This window comes from Symsagittifera roscoffensis, chromosome 5 (genome assembly GCF_963678635.1).
Source record: "Symsagittifera roscoffensis chromosome 5, txSymRosc1.1, whole genome shotgun sequence".
Classification (NCBI taxonomy): Eukaryota; Metazoa; Xenacoelomorpha; order Acoela; family Convolutidae; genus Symsagittifera; species Symsagittifera roscoffensis.
In genome coordinates, this window is record NC_087066.1 from 67739069 (window position 1) to 67756876 (window position 17808).

The 17808-nt window shown below is 35.2% G+C and overlaps 3 protein-coding genes across 6 annotated transcripts in view; all 3 read right to left on the reverse strand.

The window, feature by feature from the left end:
* Window positions 1–6519, reverse strand: part of LOC134845721 (sodium/hydrogen exchanger 9B2-like) — a 28529-nt gene extending 22010 nt beyond the window's left edge. For both annotated transcript variants that reach the window (XM_063862780.1, XM_063862779.1), the window contains exon 1: window positions 5963–6519. In XM_063862780.1, coding sequence (XP_063718850.1) covers window positions 5963–6215 — 253 coding nt within the window. In that variant the 5' untranslated portion in view covers window positions 6216–6519. The remainder of the gene's footprint in view (window positions 1–5962) is intronic.
* LOC134845466 (glycogen debranching enzyme-like) overlaps window positions 1–17808 on the reverse strand; it is a 643946-nt gene that overhangs the window by 523051 nt on the left and 103087 nt on the right. The window lies entirely within an intron of this gene.
* The window catches only part of LOC134845467 (serine/threonine-protein phosphatase 2A 65 kDa regulatory subunit A alpha isoform-like), a 525354-nt gene that overhangs the window by 442517 nt on the left and 65029 nt on the right, over window positions 1–17808 (reverse strand). The gene's annotated exons all lie outside the window — the stretch shown is intronic.

Sequence of the window (17808 nt, forward strand, 5' to 3'; positions counted from 1 at the left end):
TCACCATGTCTATAAAACATTTTGAAAGCCTGTAAAACGTTCAAACTGTTCCAACATGCCTGCAACATTCAAAACATTCACCATGTCTATAAAACATTTTGAAAGCCTGTAAAACGTTCAAACTGTTTCAACATGCCTGCAACAATCAAAACATTCACCATGTCTTTAAAACATTTGAAAGTCTGTAAAAGGTTCAATTTGTTTCAACATGCCTGCAATCTCCAAAACATTCACCATGTCTATAAAACATTTGAAAGCCTGTAAAACGTTCAAACTGTTTCAACATGCCTGCAACATTGAAAACATTCACCATGTCTATAAAACATTTTGAAAGCCTGTAAAACGTTCAAACTATTTCAACATGCCTGCAACATTCAAAACATTCACCATGTCTATAAAACATTTTGAAATTCTGTAAAACGTTCAAACTGTTTCAACATGCCTGCAACATTCAAAACATTCACCATGTCTATAAAACATTTAATAGCCTGTAAAAGGTTCAAACTGGTTCAACATGCCTGCAACATTCGAAACATCAACCATGTCTATAAAACATTTGAAAGCCTGTAAAACGTTCAAACTGTTTCAACATGCGTGCAACATTCAAAACATTCACCATGCATAAAACATTTTGAAAGCCTGTAAAACGTTCAAACTGTTTCAACATGCCTGCAACATTCAAAACATTCACCATGTCTGTAAAAACATTTGAAAGCCTGTAAAAGGTTCAAACTGCTTCAACATGCCTGCAACATTCAAAACATTCACCATGTCTATAAAACATTTGAAAACCTGTAAAACGTTCAAACTGTTTCAACATGCCTGCAACATTCAAAACATTCACCATGTCTATAAAAGATTTGAAAGCCTGTAAAACGTTCAAACTGCTTCAACATGCCTGCAACAATCAAAACATTCACCATGCCTATAAAACAATTTAAAAGCCTGTAAAACGTTCAAACTGTTTCAACATGTCTGCAACATTCAAAACATTCACCATGTCTATAAAACATTTTGAAAACCTGTAAAACGTTCAAACTATTTCATCATGCCTGCAACAATCAAAACGTTCACCATGTCTATAAAACAAATGAAAACCTGTAAAACGTTCAAAGTGTTTCAACATGCCTGCAACATTCAAAACATTCACCATATCTATAAAACATTTTGAAAGCCTGTAAAACATTCAAACTGTTTCAACATGCCTGGAACAATCAAAACATTTACCATGTTTATAAAACATTTGAAAGCCTGTAAAACGTTCAAACTGTTTCAACATGCCTGCAACATTCAAAACATTCACCATGTCTATAAAACATTTTGAAAGCCTGTAAAACGTTCAAACTGTTTCAACATTCCTGCAACATTCAAAACATTTACCATGTCTATAAAACATTTGAAAGCCTGTAAGACTTTCAAACTGTTTCAACATGCCTGCAACATTCAAACCATTCACCGTGTCTATAAAACATTTTGAAAGCCTGTAAAACGTTCAAACTGTTTCAACATGCCTGGAACAATCAAAACATTCACCATGACCATAAAAAATTTGAGAGCCTGTAAAACGTTCAAACTGTTTCAACATGCCTGCAACATTCAAAAAATTCACCATGTCTATAAAACATTTTGAAAGCCTGTAAAACGTTCACACTGTTTCAACAGGCCTGGAACAATCAAAACATTCACCATATCTATAAAACATTTGAGAGCCTGTAAAACGTTCAAACTGTTTCAACATGCCTGCAACATTCAAAACATTTACCATGTCTGTAAAAGATTTGAAAGCCTGTAAAACGTTCAAGTTGTTTCAACATGCCTGCAACATTCAAAACATTCACCATGTCTATAAAACATTTGAAAGCCTGTAAAAGGTTCAAACTGTTTCAACATGCCTGCAACATTCAAAACATTTACCATGTCTATAAAACATTTGAAAGCCTGTAAAACGTTCAAACTGTTTCAGCATGCCTGCAACATTCAAAACATTCACCATGTCTATAAAACAATTTGAAAGCCTGTAAAACGTTCACACTGTTTCAACATGCCTGCGACATTCAAAACATTCATCATGTCTATAAAACATTTGAAAGCCTGTAAAAAGTTCAAACTGTTTCAACATGCCTGCAACATTCAAAACATTTACCATGTCTATAAAACATTTGAAAGCCTGTAAAACGTTCAAACTGTTTCAGCACGCCTGCAACATTCAAAACATTCACCATGTCTATAAAAGATTTGAAAGCCTGTAAAACGTTCAAGTTGTTTCAACATGCCTGCAACATTCAAAACATTCACCATGTCTATAAAACATTTGAAAGCCTGTAAAACGTTCACACTGTTTCAACATGCCTGGAATATTCAAAACATTCACCATGTCTATAAAACATTTGAGAGCCTGTAAAACGTTCAAACTGTTTCAACATGCCTGCAACATTCAAAACATTTACCATGTCTATAAAAGATTTGAAAGCCTGTAAAACGTTCAAGATGTTTCAACATGCCTGCAACATTCAAAACATTCACCATGTCTATAAAACATTTGAAAGCCTGTAAAACGTTCAAACTGTTTCAGCACGCCTGCAACATTCAAAACATTCACCATGTCTATAAAACATTTGAAAGCCTGTAAAACGTTCAAACTGTTTCAACATGCCTGCAACATTCAAAACATTTACCATGTCTATAAAACATTTGAATGCCTGTAAAACGTTCAAACTGTTTCAGCATGCCTGCAACATTCAAAACATTCACCATGTCTATAAAACATTTTGAAAGCCTGTAAAACGTTCACACTGTTTCAACATGCCTGGAACATTCAAAACATTCACCATGTCTATAAAAGATTTGAAAGCCTGTAAAACGTTCAAGCTGTTTCAACATGCCTGCAACATTCAAAACATTCACCATGTCTATGAAACATTTGAAAGGCTGTAAAACATTCAAACTGTTTCAACATGCCTGCAACATTCAAAACATTTACCATGTCTATAAAACATTTGAAAGCCTGTAAAACGTTCAAACTGTTTCAGCATGCCTGCAACATTCAAAACATTCATTTTGTCTATAAAACATTTTGAAAGCCTGTAAAACGTTCGCACTGTTTCAACATGCCTGGAACATTCAAAACATTCACCATGTCTATAAAACATTTGAAAGCCTGGAAAACGTTCAAACTGTTTCAACATGCCTGCAACATTCAAAACATTCACCATGTCTATAAAACAATTTGAAAGCCTGTAAAACGTTCAATTCAAACTGTTTCAACATGCCTGCAATATTCAAAACATTCACCATGTCTATTGAACATTTGAAAACCTGTACAACGTTCAAACTGTTTCAACATGCCTGCAACATTCAAAACATTCACCATGTCTATAAAACATTTTGAAAGTCTGTAAAACGTTCAAACTATTTCAACATGCCTGCAACCTTCAAAACATTCACCATGTCTATAAAACATTTGAAAGCCTGTAAAAGGTTCAAACTGTTTCAACATGCCTGCAACATTCAGTATATTCACCATGTCTATAAAACATTTCGAAAGCCTGTAAAACGGTCAAACTGTTTCAACATGCCTGCAATATTCAAAACATTCACCAAGCCTATAAAACTTTTGAAAGCCTGTAAAAGGTTCAAACTGTTTCAACAAGCCTGCAACTTTCAAAACATTCACCATGTCTATAAAACATTTGAAAGCCTGTAAAAGTTTCAAACTGTTTCAGCATGCCTGTACATTCAAAACATTCGCCATGTCTATAAAACGTTTGAAAGCCTGTAACACGTTCAAACTGTTTCAACATGCCTGCAACATTCAAAACATTCACCATGTCTATAAAACATTTGAAAGCCTGTAAAAGGTTCAAACTGTTTCAACATGCCTGCAACATTCAAAACATTCACCATGTCTATAAAAGATTTGAAAGCCTGTAAAACGTTCAAGCTGTTTCAATATGCCTGCAACATTCAAAACATTCACCATGTCTATGAAACATTTGAAAGGCTGTAAAACATTCAAACTGTTTCAACATGCCTGCAACATTCAAAACATTTACCATGTCTATAAAACATTTGAAAGCCTGAAAAACGTTCAAACTGTTTCAGCATGCCTGCAACATTCAAAACATTCATTTTGTCTATAAAACATTTTGAAAGCCTGTAAAACGTTCGCACTGTTTCAACATGCCTGGAACATTCAAAACATTCACCATGTCTATAAAACATTCGAAAGCCTGGAAAACGTTCAAACTGTTTCAACATCCCTGCAACATTCAAAACATTCACCATGTCTATAAAACAATTTGAAAGCCTGTAAAACGTTCAATTCAAACTGTTTCAACATGCCTGCAACATTCAAAACATTCACCATGTCTATTGAACATTTGAAAACCTGTACAACGTTCAAACTGTTTCAACATGCCTGCAACATTCAAAACATTCACCATGTCTATAAAACATTTTGAAAGTCTGTAAAACGTTCAAACTATTTCAACATGCCTGCAACCTTCAAAACATTCACCATGTCTATAAAACATTTGAAAGCCTGTAAAAGGTTCAAACTGTTTCAACATGCCTGCAACATTCAGTATATTCACCATGTCTATAAAACATTTCGAAAGCATGTAAAACGGTCAAACTGTTTCAACATGCCTGCAATTTTCAAAACATTCACCAAGCCTATAAAACTTTTGAAAGCCTGTAAAAGGTTCAAACTGTTTCAACAAGCCTGCAACATTCAAAACATTCACCATGTCTATAAAACATTTGAAAGCCTGTAAAAGTTTCAAACTGTTTCAGCATGCCTGCACATTCAAAACATTCGCCATGTCTATAAAACGTTTGAAAGCCTGTAACACGTTCAAACTGTTTCAACATGCCTGCAACATTCAAAACATTCACCATGTCTATAAAACATTTGAAAGCTTGTAAAAGGTTCAAACTGTTTCAACATGCCTGCAACATTCAAAACATTCACCATGTCTATAAAACATTTGAAAGCCTGTAAAAAGTTCAAACTGTTTCAAAATGCCTGCAACATTCAGTATATTCACCATGTCTATAAAACATTTCGAAAGCCTGTAAAACGGTCAAACTGTTTCAACATGCCTGCAATATTCAAAACATTCACCAAGTCTATAAAACTATTGAAAGCCTGTAAAAGGTTCAAACTGTTTCAACATGCCTGCAACATTCAAAACATTCACCATGTCTATAAAACATTTGAAAGCCTGTAAAAGGTTCAAACTGTTTCAACATGCCTGCACATTCAAAACATTCGCCATGTCTATAAAACGTTTGAAAGCCTGTAACACGTTCAAACTGTTTCAACATGCCTGCAACATTCAAAACATTCACCATGTCTATAAAACATTTGAAAGCCTGTAAAAGGTTCAAACTGTTTCAACATGCCTGCAACATTCAAAACATTCACCATGTCTATAAAACATTTGAAAGCCTGTAAATCGTTCAAACTGTTTCAACATGCCTGCAACATTCAAAACATTCACCATGTCTATAAAACATTTGAAAGCCTGCAAAACGTTCAAACTGTTTCAACATGCCTGCAACATTCAAAACATTCACCATGTCTATAAAACATTTGAAAGCCTGTAAAACGTTCAAACTGTTTCAACATGCCTGCAACATTCAAAACATTCACCATGTCTATAAAACTTTTTGAATTCTATTGATTTTTATCAATAGAAGAATTAGAAAGTACTTGCACCCTATACAATGGCAGATTATCAGCTGTGGTTCACAGTATTAAATGAAGTGAGTCGTCATATCAAACTTTGAATTAAAACGTATCAATGTTGTCCTTGCTCCTACCCGCGACTCCGCTCCCTTTTTCTCACTTTTTCTCTGAAATATAATTAACTCTTTATTTAAAGGAGGCAGTTAACCCCCTGGTTCAAGTTACGGTTCAAGGAACGAAGCCTAGTCGGTGCATAGAGCACTGAGTTACCTTTCCCTGGGATGGCAAGGTGGCCAAAAATGACAAATAGCATTCCATATATTGCAGAACTCATCAAAAACACACTCCACGCCTTCGCCCCAATCTTCTTCCATATTCCTGATTCGACACTGGTCTTGTTTTCGTCCGTCACCCATGTTTCGGCTCTCTTTTCGTCCACAACATTGACTTCGGCCATTTTTCCTTCCTTTGTTCTTTCCTCATCGGTCTGAGGTTTTGGTATCTGAGGAAGTTGAAGACGCATTTTTTTATGTATAATAAACTCAAGAAGACGGCGATAAACTTAATATGCTGGAGCTTCAACGTTTATTGTAAACCATTTGAATTGAGGCTTGAAGATATATTACGAAGATTTTCATCTATATGCCAAAACTAGATTATGAAGCTTAATTGCTCATATTGCTGACTGTTTTGGTTAAAACTAACGTTTAACGCGTATCTCAATTTTTGTTGTAGTTACGAAGACGTTTTTTTAGTAAAGAATATCCGTTTATTTATGAAGGAATATTGTTACGCATCATTTTTCACGTCATTTTCCGCACTAAAAAGGAAACTAAAGGCAAGGCAAAACAGATCAGCGCGAAACGGAAGCATACTTAATTAATTAAAGCCATAAGCTTTAGCACTTAAAAAAATTGAAGCTTTCTTGTAAGATTTATTGATGAATGAAGAGAAATACTTATTTTCTAATCTACATCTGGCCAAAATTTCTCTGTGAAATGTTCAAATAACGCGGGAATTTTTTTATTTCTTATATTATTTCCGATCAAAAATTAGCTAAATCTTCGCTATTTATAGCTAGAAAAAACCTCCTGGTGGGTTTCGACCCCCTGGTTTATCGTTGGACAGAGGGTTGTGCTAACCGCTAGACAACACGACCTGATGCATTGAAATAGTTTTAGCAATTCAATGCAAAGTAACACTCGTTATACTTGTAATACATGGTTTTCACGTTGCGGTTGGATCAGTGAACTGCTTTCTGTTTTTTCCCCAGAAAACGTACCTTTCTAACTTTAGATGAGAAGCAAATAGATTTTGCACAGAAAACACAGAAAATGAGTTTAGGTCATCAATATAAAATATCTATCCAGATTAGAGGCTTTTGTTGGTACGGGCAGTAAAAAGACATTTTAATGTAAGGCGCAGAAAAATTTACAATGAATAACAAGCAGACGGATCTCATCTAGACAAGGAACTTAATTGTCAATTAGTTGAAGAAAAAATTGAAAAAAATGCTAGCATGTTAAAGATGTAACGATTTGCATGCGTGCAGCTTAGCATGCACCCCGGCTTGACAAAAAATGCTTATCATACAATTTTCATATATGAAAAAATGCTTATCGTACTCTTCATACAATTTCATAGAATAAAAGTGTATGTATGAAAATAGGCAAATAAGCATTTTTTTCATATATGAAATTGTATGATAAGCATTTTTTCCATCGATGAAATTGTATGATAAGCATTTTTTCCATAAATGAAAATTCAAAAATTTTTTGTTTCGAAATTTCGTGTTTCAAGCTTTTTTTTCGATAAATGAAAACTCAAAAAAATTTTGTTTCGAAATTTCGTGTTTCAATTGAAGCTTTCTTGTAAGATTTATTGATGAAAGAAACGTTTCTACCCGTGCTGAACAAATGCTTTATTTCTGAAGAGAAATACTTATTTTCTAATCTACATCTGGCCAAAATTTCTCTGTGAAATGTTCAAATAACGCGGGAATTTTTTTATTTCTTATTTTATTTCCGATCAGAAATTAGCTCAATCTACGCTATTTACAGCTAGAAAAAACCTCCTGGTGGGTCTCGACCCCCTGGTTTATCGTTGGACAGAGTGTTGTGCTAACCGCTAGACAACTCGACCTGATGCATTGAAATAGTTTTAGCAATTCAATGCAAAGTAACACTCGTTATACTTGTAATACATGGTTTTCACGTTTTATTTTAGGGTTAACGCCTACTATCCTGAACACGTTGGGACGAATCCTAGCCTTAATTTCAAACACTTCCAGCGGAAAAGACACAAAATGTTCCATTTCAACTTTCTATAGGTTTTCTCAACTATATCAAATTATGTCTCACAGTTACATTATATTTAGCCAATGTTCGTCAAGAAAAAAAAACCCACAGATGTTACGGAAATTTGTTTCAGTAGTAGCACTCTAACTCCGTTTTCTTTGATGCAAGTTTTGATAATTTATCCCGTGCTTTTCCCGTTTGCTTGTGTTACCACACTATGTTTTCCATATACCCAAACACTCGTCAACCTGGTGAATCGCCACAGATTTCAAATGATTTTAGTCTGCTATTGGCTCTGAAGATTGGACTACAGTTACTCGGTCTTCCCCACCCACTTGTCATCCGATTCATCATCATATTGTCCATTTGTTCCCAGAGAGACTTTTTATAGTTTTGTTGTCCTTCTTTGTTCCATCATTTGCGCTAACTGGCCAGCTGAGTTATGACCGAAGTGTATAACTCATAGAGTAATTTTGGATAGGGTACACCGTCTGCTCGTCACGCTATCTTATTTTCGGCCGGATAGATTCGTACAACTTCTTAGTCTAATACCGATCCTAATCTTACTCTTATACTATCTAGTCTCAGGTTGTTTAACTAGTCTCTGCTAGGCTCAATAGATCTAGGGTATACTGGTTTATTGCGGTTGCTGAAGTCTTCTTGGAGAGTCAACTAATTTCTAAGTTAAATTCAAATCTCTCTGGTGCTGAAATTACAAGTAATTTCAGCACTTACAAATAAGTGGATTGTTAGTCAGATGGATCATGATTGGTTAATATTAAATACTTTACATTGGTAAAATATCTAATTTATCCAATCATAAAATGTAGTTTAGATCAGGTTCCACCCATCCGGGTTTTGCAGAGTTTTTTTAGAATAGTCTTTCTGTAATTCAAAGGATGGATGATGGACGTTGGTGTTTGGTGAACATCATATTTCTTCTGGGTTCTCTTGTTAGAGAAGTTCCAGGTTCGATCGTTGTGTCATCTCATGACAACGACTGGGTTTTCGCAACAAACTCAAATCTGATTTCAGAATGGTTGGCTATGTCAGGTTTTTCTGTTTCATTGATGAGAACTTCTTTGTGTTTTGATCTTGTCTGGAAATGGCGTGGAGATTGTGCGTGGAGGGGATGCCTGGTTACTCGGATCTGTACGTATACTTGAACATCGAGGTGGTCATTGGTCTAGTTCAATGAAGTACTTTTCTGCGAAGTCAAGTCGTACTCTAAATCCTTTGAGTTGTGATTGTGGGCGGCATATTGATTGTGGTTGGCCATTCTTTTTCGAGTGTAGTGGGTTCATTTTGTCTTTGGATGTTCGTCTTTGGTGTTGTATGCTGATCTATATATTGCATAATATAATTTACATTTTATAAAACTTTTATTAGTTTAATGTTTTTTAATTATGATTTTGGTTAGTTGTTTTCACAAAAGCTTTTTGTTTTAGTTCAGTTATTTTGAAGAGTTACTCACCCTTGAGTAGCTCTTATTAAAAATAGGAGTGTGGTCACAAAGCGTGGATGTAGCACGGTGGGTTAGGCCGGCTATAGAGCATGCTCAGGACGTCCTCTTCTGGTGGGTTAGGCCAGGAGTGGGAGTATGATTGCATGCGGTTTTTGTGAGAGGTCCTGTTATGTGACAACGTTTTATGTTGGGTTTGTTGTGGTTTTTCTTATGTTTTGTTGGTTGTGTCCTTTTTTCAAAAATCAAATTGTTTGTGGTATGGGTTTGTCTTTCGACTTTTTTGTGTTTTATTATTTCTTTCTCAGACTTTATAATAGTCTTCAAAAGAATAAATTATCCAGTTTTAAACTGGGTTAATCCGGTTTGGGTACCGTTGGTTTCCTTTTCTTAGTCATGCTGTTATGCTATGTGTTGTGGTGTTTAGTAAGCTGCATTGGTTAGTTTTGTTTAGTATATAATTCCTTTCCAACCGGGTTAAAGGAAAGTTTGAAACTTGTTATCGTGTGTTAGAGTTGTTGAGTGTGAAAGCTTGAAACTGAAATTCATTATTTAAACAATTCTTCGTGGGCGAGCTGTGCGAGTGTGGATAGAATCTTTGTGCGAATGAATGAAAATATCAAAAGGTTAGTACTGCATTTGCTTCTTATTAATTTACTACATAGAATTTCAATTTTACTGCTAGTTGTTGGGGAAAATTAAGTTACAAATTTTCATCATTCTTAGATTTACTGCATTTGGGAAAAAATTTATAAATTAAATTATTGCATTGGTATTATTTTTATTTAATTATTTGGTGCAAAAAATTAATAGAGTTTTAAACAGTTTGAAGAAGTTTTTAATTTTTTTTTTCTTTTGTGAATTTTTCAGATGATCGTTGGATGAAGGCTAAAATTCTAAAGAAGACATGAATAAAGAATGGTTAGTTCCTAATTTCAATGACTAGTTAATAATATGTATAGTTCATACTTACCTGTTAGTCGTCGGGGAAGAAACCGTGGGGGAAGATGTCGTGGATGAGATCTGAAGTTGTTAGTAATTTAGCTAGGATGCGGATGATATTTTTAGTTTGAAGCAGTGGCCAAAGCAATTGAAGTGCTTTAATGGTGGTTAGTTCTTCAGTGCCAACTGCAAACTCATAAGGTGTGTTTTGGATTAGATTGTATAATTTGTGATTGAATTTAGTGTTGTGGATGAATTCTAAAATGGGGATTTCTATAGGTTGAACAAATTCGTGTGGGAGGAGAAAGGGTCGGGATTCTTCTGCGTTGAAGGTCTTGGTGATGGGACAAAAAATATACATTTGGGTTATGGGATCATAATTTCGAAGAATACCATGAAGGTTAGTATCTTTAATGCAATATGTGAAGTTAAGAAAGAATGGTGAGGTGTATTTGGAATTGATGAATTGAAAACGGTGGTGTGGTTGTCTGGAGGGGGTGTGTAGGTCGAAGTGATTTTGGATAAAACGATAATATGTATATGTGTGAGTTTGTTTAGTGCGCAACATAATATCGTGTGAGCAGTGCAAATCTCTTTCATGTGGTGCAAGGAAATGAAAGGTTAGTGAAAATATTTGGAAGCGTTCTTTAAAACTTTCGTAAGCTTGTGTGTCTGTTAGTGCTTCTGAAATGATGTGGTCAAATTTGCGGTCAAAGATATTGAGTGTAAATACATATGGTGTTTTAATGAAAAATTTTTCTGTGATTTGTGGGTTAACGAAGCGATCGTCGTCTAAGAATTGATCTTGGTTAGTTCTGATGATGTTATGATCGTAATATTCTAGCGTATATTCGTTAGCTCGGGGTGCAGTGTATGTTTTTAGTGATTTTTTATATCCGATGTAAGTAAATTGTCTAGGTGTTAGTGGTGTAGTGAGTCGATATAGCATGTCCTTATTTCGTTCTATATCGATGTGAGTGTTAGATAAAGGTAAGCAAAGGGGATTAGTAAAATGATAATATGAGGTCCAAGGAAGGGTAGGCATTAAAACGTGTTCGTCTACAAAGTTACGTGTTTCGTTAGTGTCGTGAGGGGTGTTTAAGGTGTATTGTGGAAATGAGGGTAAGGTGATAGCTAAAAATTCTTTTGTATTAGTGTGATTTGGGTGAGTTATATATTCACGGGCTGTTCCTGGTTTTGCTGGGAAAGGATGATTGGGGAACTTTCTTTTAAAAGTGCGGTAAGCTCTATTAGTGCTGAGTGAAGATTCAGTAGATGTGGATGATGGTGCTAATGATTCGGTATAAATTGAATAGGGTGTAGGGGTAGGAGGGTTGGATGAATCTATTGTGGATGAAATTTGGTTTATGGTGGGGGTATCAAGGTGGTAGGGTTGTTGTTGTAATGTAATAAAATTATCTAGTTCTGGGGAGATTTGGGGGGTATCTGGAGAATTGGATGATCGGTCTGAAGGATGTGAAGAATAGGTTGGAGTGACTTGGGAAGCATAAGAGGCTGTAGAATTGGTGGGGACGGGATTATTTGGTAGCATTGGTTGAAAAGGGGGGTGGGAAAAAATTGAGGGGTTGGTGTGAAAATTATTGGATGGAGATGGTTCAGAGTCGGCAAATTCATCGGGGGTTTCAATATTCGGGTTATTGAGTTGTGATGTGCAATATAAAACTGAGATGTGTGAATTAGTATCGGAATTCATGCCTGATGTTACATTATTGGTTGGGAAATCGGGTGGCGGGAAAGCAAAAAGTGGTATTATTGTAATTGGAGTAGTGAGGTTGGTTGGGTGGGAATTTGAACGGTGTAGGGATCCAAGTTGTCGGCTCATCGTGGGCTAAAAAAATTATTATTTTGAGACTGAAAAGCGGTGGTATGGGGTTGTTCTATAATTTGTTCATAAGTATTTTCATCTTGTGAGTGGCGTGTCATTATATGTTGGATGGGACTTTGTGATATGGTTGGTCTAAAATTTGGATTATGTGTTATTGCCAAGTTTCGAAAATTACGTGGGACTAGGGATAATCGATGGTTATGTGGTAGGGGTGGTAACTGTGGTGCTGTTGGCGTTGTGTCTACATTGTTATGTTCTTCGTCGTATGCGTTCTGTCTTGTTGCTATTTTTGTGTTGTATTCTTTTATTTGTGCATCTAAAAGAATTTTGTTTATTGATGTAGAAAAAATTCCAAAAAATCCTGCAAATAGTATGCGTGCTACACTTGCTTGTCTATTGACTTGTGTGTATAGCACATGTGTTATAGATTCCTTTTAAGAGTGAAAAAAGAAATCCAATAAAGTTAAACATTGCGTATAAAATAGTCAGTTTTTCTAAGATGTAGTAGGGCCATCCTAGAAAATCAAGAATTTCATTCTTGAGTGTGACAAAGCTAAAAATATTGATAGGTGATATATCTTGGGGACGGTATTTTTCACCGTTTAGATATATATAATCTTTAATGTCTTTAAAATATCCGCTATAGTCTTGCGTATAGATGTCTGCAAATCCTGCGGTTTCGGCAAGTTTGCGTAAGTTTTGGTCAATTGATTGTCTTTGTATTGTGTCCATTTGTGTTAATAATTCTTGGAATTGTTGTGTTCTAATGTGATGTTGAATATCTCTGATTTTGAGTATATTCCTATTGATTGTAAGTCTATATTTGGGTTTCGAGCGATAGCGCGAATGCTTTCTGGTGAAAATTTTTTGAGTGATTGCATTAATGTGGGATATGGGGTGAGAAGGTAATATTTATCTTCATCAGGGTTTAGTTGTACTACATTGTGGCTATTTTCTGATCCAAATGGGACTGCGGTATCCCAGAAATAGGTTCTTCTTGAAAGTGTGTCAACGAAATGTACTTTGTTCTTATAAAAGATAGGGATTCTTTTATAGCATCGTTTGTCTTCAAAAACGTATAGTGGTGATACTTTTTTGGTACAAGTATAAAACCATAAAATGTTTCCTTCATAGTCTAAAAAATTTGATCTATTTCCCGATAGTAAATATCCTGCGTAGGGTATTTTTAATACTGCTAGTGCAAGTGATTGTGTTCAGGGTTGGAGAATAGTAAATCGATCCACAAGGTTCAGGTATAATTAGAACGCGAGTAGTTCGTTAGATACTATTTTAAACTTACTAAGTCTAAGATTTATCCTGGGTCTGGTAAGAGGGGGGATCAAGTGAAGGATGAATAACCGAAGTTCTTCACTGTTTATCCTAATTTGAATGATTAGTTTTGTTCAAAAATTTCTGTTAGTCCTGGGTTTTTAGAAAGGGTTGGACAGTGAATCGACGTTTGAGGTCGTTAGACACTAGCTAAGTGGGTGGGGGAGAACAAAATTGTTCTTTTTGATCCAAGGAGAGGCCTTGATGATCAAGTTTTAAATTTAATTAAATAGAAAATGATTTAAGATCCAAGGATGAGCCTTGATGATCTGATTTTAAATTTAAGTGAATTTAAGTTTAAAATGATTTAAATTTGTGTAGAGAAAAGATTTAGTGTTTTTATGATATTAGTGAGCTTATGAATGCTGTTATGTTTAGGTGATGAAGCTGGAACAACAGGATGATTTATAGTTACTAACCATTTATTGTCATGCTACTAATTTTTATTTTGATTTTTCAATAAATATTTTTCAAACATGTTTTGTATATTACTGCAGAATTTAGGAAAACGATCTGAGATCTTTTTTTTTCAATCGTTATTGTATATTAATAATTTTGTTTAGCGCCTGAAATGATTTTGAAGATTGACTTCAAGATTTTATGTTTGCAAATGAAAATCTAAATTCATTGCTAGTAGTATTCTAAATACAAAAGTTTGTGTTGGCTTTTGCCGAACTATCATATAACTATATGGTAAGTTTCTACTTTGTCGTATGTCGTCTCTGGTTCGAGGTCTTCTTGCAATTCCGGGTAGTTCTATTATGGTTCGGAATATTGGCTCTGATCTATTGAGTCGGAGAGACATTTCAATTAAATTATTGTCGTATAACATTTTGTAAATGTTTTTGTCTAATTTCTAATCTATTTTTGGTTAATTCTAATCTAGTAAGGTCTTGTTCGAGACTTATGGTCGCACCAGATGAGTTAGGACCGAAGTGTAACTCATAGAGTAATTTCGGATAGGGTACACCGTCTGCTCGTCACGCTATCTTATTTTCGGCCGGATAGATTCGTGCAACTTCTTAGTCTAATACCGATCCTAATCTTACTCTTATACTATCTAGTCTCAGGTTGTTTAACTAGTCTCTGCTAGGCTCAATAGATCTAGGGTATACTGGTTTATTGCGGTTGCTGAAGTCTTCTTGGAGAGTCAACTAATTTCTAAGTTAAATTCAAATCTCTCTGGTGCTGTATCCAGATTAGAGGCTTTTGTTGGTACGGGCAGTAAAAAGACATTTTAATGTAAGGCGCAGAAAAATTTACAATGAATAACAAGCAGACGGATCTCATCTAGACAAGGAACTTAATTGTCAATTAGTTGAAGAAAAAATTGAAAAAAATGCTAGCATGTTAAAGATGTAACGATTTGCATGCGTGCAGCTTAGCATGCACCCCGGCTTGACAAAAAATGCTTATCATACAATTTTCATATATGAAAAAATGCTTATCGTACTCTTCATACAATTTCATAGAATAAAAGTGTATGTATGAAAATAGGCAAATAAGCATTTTTTTCATATATGAAATTGTATGATAAGCATTTTTTCCATCGATGAAATTGTATGATAAGCATTTTTTCCATAAATGAAAATTCAAAAATTTTTTGTTTCGAAATTTCGTGTTTCAAGCTTTTTTTTCGATAAATGAAAACTCAAAAAAATTTTGTTTCGAAATTTCGTGTTTCAATTGAAGCTTTCTTGTAAGATTTATTGATGAAAGAAACGTTTCTACCCGTGCTGAACAAATGCTTTATTTCTGAAGAGAAATACTTATTTTCTAATCTACATCTGGCCAAAATTTCTCTGTGAAATGTTCAATTAACGCGGGAATTTTTTTATTTCTTATTTTATTTCCGATCAGAAATTAGCTCAATCTACGCTATTTACAGCTAGAAAAAACCTCCTGGTGGGTCTCGACCCCCTGGTTTATCGTTGGACAGAGTGTTGTGCTAACCGCTAGACAACTCGACCTGATGCATTGAAATAGTTTTAGCAATTCAATGCAAAGTAACACTCGTTATACTTGTAATACATGGTTTTCACGTTTTATTTTAGGGTTAACGCCTACTATCCTGAACACGTTGGGACGAATCCTAGCCTTAATTTCAAACACTTCCAGCGGAAAAGACACAAAATGTTCCATTTCAACTTTCTATAGGTTTTCTCAACTATATCAAATTATGTCTCACAGTTACATTATATTTAGCCAATGTTCGTCAAGAAAAAAAAAACCCACAGATGTTACGGAAATTTGTTTCAGTAGTAGCACTCTAACTCCGTTTTCTTTGATGCAAGTTTTGATAATTTATCCCGTGCTTTTCCCGTTTGCTTGTGTTACCACACTATGTTTTCCATATACCCAAACACTCGTCAACCTGGTGAATCGCCACAGATTTCAAATGATTTTAGTCTGCTATTGGCTCTGAAGATTGGACTACAGTTACTCGGTCTTCCCCACCCACTTGTCATCCGATTCATCATCATATTGTCCATTTGTTCCCAGAGAGACTTTTTATAGTTTTGTTGTCCTTCTTTGTTCCATCATTTGCGCTAACTGGCCAGCTGAGTTATGACCGAAGTGTATAACTCATAGAGTAATTTTGGATAGGGTACACCGTCTGCTCGTCACGCTATCTTATTTTCGGCCGGATAGATTCGTGCAACTTCTTAGTCTAATACCGATCCTAATCTTACTCTTATACTATCTAGTCTCAGGTTGTTTAACTAGTCTCTGCTAGGCTCAATAGATCTAGGGTATACTGGTTTATTGCGGTTGCTGAAGTCTTCTTGGAGAGTCAACTAATTTCTAAGTTAAATTCAAATCTCTCTGGTGCTGAAATTACAAGTAATTTCAGCACTTACAAATAAGTGGATTGTTAGTCAGATGGATCATGATTGGTTAATATTAAATACTTTACATTGGTAAAATATCTAATTTATCCAATCATAAAATGTAGTTTAGATCAGGTTCCACCCATCCGGGTTTTGCAGAGTTTTTTTAGAATAGTCTTTCTGTAATTCAAAGGATGGATGATGGACGTTGGTGTTTGGTGAACATCATATTTCTTCTGGGTTCTCTTGTTAGAGAAGTTCCAGGTTCGATCGTTGTGTCATCTCATGACAACGACTGGGTTTTCGCAACAAACTCAAATCTGATTTCAGAATGGTTGGCTATGTCAGGTTTTTCTGTTTCATTGATGAGAACTTCTTTGTGTTTTGATCTTGTCTGGAAATGGCGTGGAGATTGTGCGTGGAGGGGATGCCTGGTTACTCGGATCTGTACGTATACTTGAACATCGAGGTGGTCATTGGTCTAGTTCAATGAAGTACTTTTCTGCGAAGTCAAGTCGTACTCTAAATCCTTTGAGTTGTGATTGTGGGCGGCATATTGATTGTGGTTGGCCATTCTTTTTCGAGTGTAGTGGGTTCATTTTGTCTTTGGATGTTCGTCTTTGGTGTTGTATGCTGATCTATATATTGCATAATATAATTTACATTTTATAAAACTTTTATTAGTTTAATGTTTTTTAATTATGATTTTGGTTAGTTGTTTTCACAAAAGCTTTTTGTTTTAGTTCAGTTATTTTGAAGAGTTACTCACCCTTGAGTAGCTCTTATTACAAATAGGAGTGTGGTCACAAAGCCTGGATGTAGCACGGTGGGTTAGGCCGGCTATAGAGCATGCTCAGGACGTCCTCTTCTGGTGGGTTAGGCCAGGAGTGGGAGTATGATTGCATGCGGTTTTTGTGAGAGGTCCTGTTATGTGACAACGTTTTATGTTGGGTTTGTTGTGGTTTTTCTTATGTTTTGTTGGTTGTGTCCTTTTTTCAAAAATCAAATTGTTTGTGGTATGGGTTTGTCTTTCGACTTTTTTGTGTTTTATTATTTCTTTCTTAGACTTTATAATAGTCTTCAAAAGAATAAATTATCCAGTTTTAAACTGGGTTAATCCGGTTTGGGTACCGTTGGTTTCCTTTTCTTAGTCATGCTGTTATGCTATGTGTTGTGGTGTTTAGTAAGCTGCATTGGTTAGTTTTGTTTAGTATATAATTCCTTTCCAACCGGGTTAAAGGAAAGTTTGAAACTTGTTATCGTGTGTTAGAGTTGTTGAGTGTGAAAGCTTGAAACTGAAATTCATTATTTAAACAATTCTTCGTGGGCGAGCTGTGCGAGTGTGGATAGAATCTTTGTGCGAATGAATGAAAATATCAAAAGGTTAGTACTGCATTTGCTTCTTATTA